The sequence below is a fragment of the Frankliniella occidentalis genome, unplaced genomic scaffold, assembly GCF_000697945.3.
Source record: "Frankliniella occidentalis isolate FOCC.00 unplaced genomic scaffold, Focc_3.1 Scaffold123, whole genome shotgun sequence".
Lineage (NCBI taxonomy): Eukaryota > Metazoa > Arthropoda > Insecta > Thysanoptera > Thripidae > Frankliniella > Frankliniella occidentalis.
In genome coordinates this window covers 377,658-381,583 of record NW_026267250.1, presented here as the reverse complement: position 1 = coordinate 381,583, position 3,926 = coordinate 377,658, and the positions used below count along the sequence as shown (strand labels likewise).

General features: G+C 56.7%; 1 protein-coding gene across 3 annotated transcripts in view; it reads right to left on the bottom strand.

The window, feature by feature from the left end:
• Positions 1-3,926, bottom strand: part of LOC113211618 (uncharacterized) — a 52,258-nt gene that overhangs the window by 19,186 nt on the left and 29,146 nt on the right. For 2 of the 3 annotated variants that reach the window (XM_052270407.1, XM_052270408.1), the window contains exon 6: positions 3,830-3,874. The exons of the other annotated variant lie outside the window; for it this stretch is intronic. In XM_052270407.1, the coding sequence (XP_052126367.1) occupies positions 3,830-3,874 (45 nt within the window). The remainder of the gene's footprint in view (positions 1-3,829; positions 3,875-3,926) is intronic. 3 annotated transcript variants of the gene reach the window in all.

Genomic DNA, 3,926 nt, shown 5'->3' with positions numbered 1-3,926 from the left:
CCCCGCCCCACCCGCATCCCGAGGGAGATTCAAACGCCGGGCGGAACGCACGCAGCACCTTGCAGAGCCACGACAAACTACTGGCTGCTCAGATTGCGTTCGAGCGATACGGAGGGATGGTGGTTGCTATAAAGGGACGAAGCAGTCTATACACTCGGGAAACAGTTTCTCTGACTCGACTGACTTCCACTGACAAAATTTATTCTCCCGTGCCAAAAGGAAATTTCTCTGACTAATCAAAATCGACTAAACAACATCCACTTAAAATTTCCTCTATAATGAAACGAGATCTTTCGCAATTTTTTTTGAATGAAAAGAAACCATCTTCCGAGTGTAAATGTAAAGCCTCCCTCGCATCATCATCAGCGGGCTCTGGGCTCAACTTTGATTGTTCTCGCCGGTGTGGTCGTGGAGCCCGACAGCTCTATGGCATGGCTTGCGGGGCGCTCTGCTGGGCGCAACACGCATCCGCCGCGTATAATTATCCAGATCCAATCTGTCGCGAGTGATCCGGCAGTTCAGCCAAATCCAGTGCCGCCGTCGTCCGCCGCTGGAAATGTATTCCGACACAACTTCATAGCATCAAAGCGGGCAAATGCGAGCAATAACCCCCCGTACTGCCTGATTCCTTCTCTCGAGTCTGCCGAGAGTGCAGGAGGACGGAGGAGGAGGGTTACACGACGACGGGGCGGGTCCTCCTTCGCCTGCTCGATCGACAAGAAGAGAGGTCCCCGTCGTTGATGAGGTCACGACCCGTCAAGGCGCCGCCTGCCTGACTGCTCGGATGATCGGCGCGGAGTAGAAAGCGCGCACGGGAAGAGTGCAGCAGCAGCAGCAGCGTAATGGTGAGGTGGGCGACGGGGAGGAGGAGGGAGGGGGAAGTATCGACCTGTGTGATTGACGGGCCGGGCCGAGCCGAGGGGAGCCTGACCGCACGGGAGTACACATCAGGCGGGATGGGAACCGACCGCGCCCGAGAAATCGGCGCACGCGAAAAGAACGGCTCGTCATCGTCACTACTTCGGACCGACCGGAGCCGGGCCGGGCCGGGCCGACGTGGAGAGAGAACCTCCACGGGGAGCGTGATACGCCAGTATTGGTGGCGGCGAGATCGGAAACACGCAGCACAGCCGGAGTAGTATTGGGCGACTGATGTGTAAGCCGAGTCGAATGATTTTCGACGCGAAGTGGGAGGGGAGGACGTCACCAGCAAGGTGCGCGTGGCTGCGAGCGCCTGGGAGGTAGGCCGCCCCGTTACACACGAGCGCGCGACGGGCGGGTATCCACGGCAGAGCGAGGCGTCCGCGTCAGGAGGGTGGCGGGGCGGAGCCGGGCGGAGCGGGGCTTGGCGGGGCATGGCGGGGCGGGGGGAGCCGCGAGAGACAAGGAAGAAGGTACTTGACGTGGAGAGTGATGCACTCCCCATCCTCGCGCCCCGTCTGCCTGCCAGCACAAGACGAATGCCAAATGGAATGGTTGTGACATTTCCTGGAGCGGCGGCAAGTGCAGTGCAGCAGCCCGCGCGGGGCCGGGGGGTGCAGCGGCAGCAGCAGCAGCAGCGGGATCGTATCGCATCGGCAGCCCTCTCTGACTGACGGCCCGGCACGACACGGGAGCCGCGCCGCCGCGGTGCATCGCGCGCCGGTCAACGGCCTCCGAGGGCATCGCAATGTATCGGGGGGTTAGGAGGTTCTACGGTATGTGCTATTTCGAAAGGGCACCGAGCTCATAATATAGAGTTCAATCCACCCAAAGGTTGTTTTTTTGTTGTTGATTTTTCTTTTCAATTTTCCTATTGAACACAATGAAATAGCATGAAGAATAGAACGAAAAACAACAGTTCTCTGTGTGCTTTGGCGCGGATTGCGGGTCGGCCCGAGGGACTGCCCTGCCCTACCCACACTCGGCATGATTGAGCCGCCAAGGAGGGGGGAAACTTGATCCCGAGGCGCGTCATGATGGTCATGTCGGAGCAGATGACAGCAATCGCAGGTTAGCCGCGGCGGGCCGTAAAGCTGTATAGCGCCGCGCGGCCCCAGGGGGGAAGGGGGCGGAGAGGCGTGTGAACCCGTCCAGGGGCCGGTAGAGCATGTGGCACTCGAGGAAGGAGGCTGTAACGAAGAGGAGCAGCGGGCCGCTAGAGGAGGCCAGGCGGCCGGCCCAGGCCAGTAGGCAAACCAGGGGTACTACGACAAAAAAAAATCGGTGTGCACACCCTTTAAAAGAGGTAGATTTTAAGACATTCAGAAAAATTACGGAAACATCAAGGGGAATCAGAAAAATCAGTGTATGTTGAAATTTACAATGAAAACCCACAGCAACTGCTCGCTGTTACTGTTACAAAGCGGGGGGGAAGGGCGAAAAAAATTATGGTTGAAGACGTTGTTGCACGTTGCTGTATAATAGCAGCGAGGTTGTCGCACTGCTTTTGCGTGCCGCGTGCGGAGAGCATGTGGCACTCGAGCGAGCGCGCAGGGGAAGAGGACGGTAACGGAGAACATAAAATGCACGAGCAGGAAGAAGGCGGCGCGCGCGGCCGGGCGGCGTGGCCGGCGAGGCGACGCGTGCGCGGCACGCGAGCCGTTATGGCCGCGGCGTTACGCGGAAACTCGCGGTTACCGCAGCTGTTCTCTATGAGCTCTTCGTATACTCGAAGAGGAGGAGGAGGAGGGTGGCTCATGGGGCGTTGCCTGCCGCTGCTGCCACCTCGAGCGTGTCCCGCCGGCCGGCCGCGCGGACCGAAGGGCGCTGGCCCCAGCCCCAGCCCCGCCCCGCCCCGCCCGTGCGGAGATAACGCACGGCAATAATTACGAGTTTATGGTAATGACGGCGGGCTGCTCGCAGTGCCGACGGCGACGCGCACCTCGAGCTCTCGCGTGGACTCAACAAAATTATCAGGTGTTTTTTTCAAAAAACCAATCGTGTACGCAGAAATGCGTACAATCGCATTCCGATGGTAGTTTCCGTCGACCCGTCAAACGTCAAAGAAAAGCACATCATTTAGACATTAGAACAAAATAGCGCTTTAGCGCCGTCAAGAAGCTGGTAGTGCTCTTGAAAGTATACTGTTGGGTATTCTTGAGGAGCCTCTCTCAAACGCCAAGCACAGCGCCACGCCGCTATCCCCGGCCGGTCGGCCCCTCCGAAAGAAAATCAAACGGGCATCGCGCTCGCTCCGCCGCGGCTATTAAATCGCAATAAGTGTCGGGCACCCTCTCATTCATGCTTTCATTCATTCATTCATTCATTTCGAATGTCAGATTGATATCTGAATTCTACTTTTGCCGCCCGCTCGCGCCCTGCTGCTGCTGCTTTTTCAAACACAACAAAAAAGACAAGAAGAGGCCGACATGACGAGATGAATTTCTCATCATCAACGAGATCTCCGCCAACCGAGAGAGCGAGAGAGAGGTCAGGAGAGAGGGGGTGGCAGCGAGCGACAAATAAGCAGCGTGCAGCAGAAGCACAAGGAGTGCGAGCGTGCGTGCGTGCGACAGACAGGCGTCAGACGTTGGCACGCCAGAGTGTAAGTACCGTGTGGAATAACAAATGAATCTTTTTTTTTCAGTCTAAGAACAGTTAGTTATTATGGTATGCTAAGCAAGCATGATGCAAGCAGAATGTGAGGCATAAATAAATTTAGCCGAACAATGAGTCGAGTACCAAGTCGACAAAGTTTGTCATCATCACCCCCTGAAAGGTTGTTTTTTTGGTCAGTGCGGTTATCAATTTCCAAAAGAGGTGCCAATAACACGACAGGAACAGAGAGGTATAGTAAAAAACGTTTGATTGTTGGACAAAGAAGAGTAAAGAAAGTAGAGCAGCTCACCGGACTGATGGCTGTGAATCCGGGAGTGCGACCGTCTCTCCCCGCCTGCGGGTCACACAAACAAGACAAAAGCTGTGGTCAGTCCAACAGGGGGGGG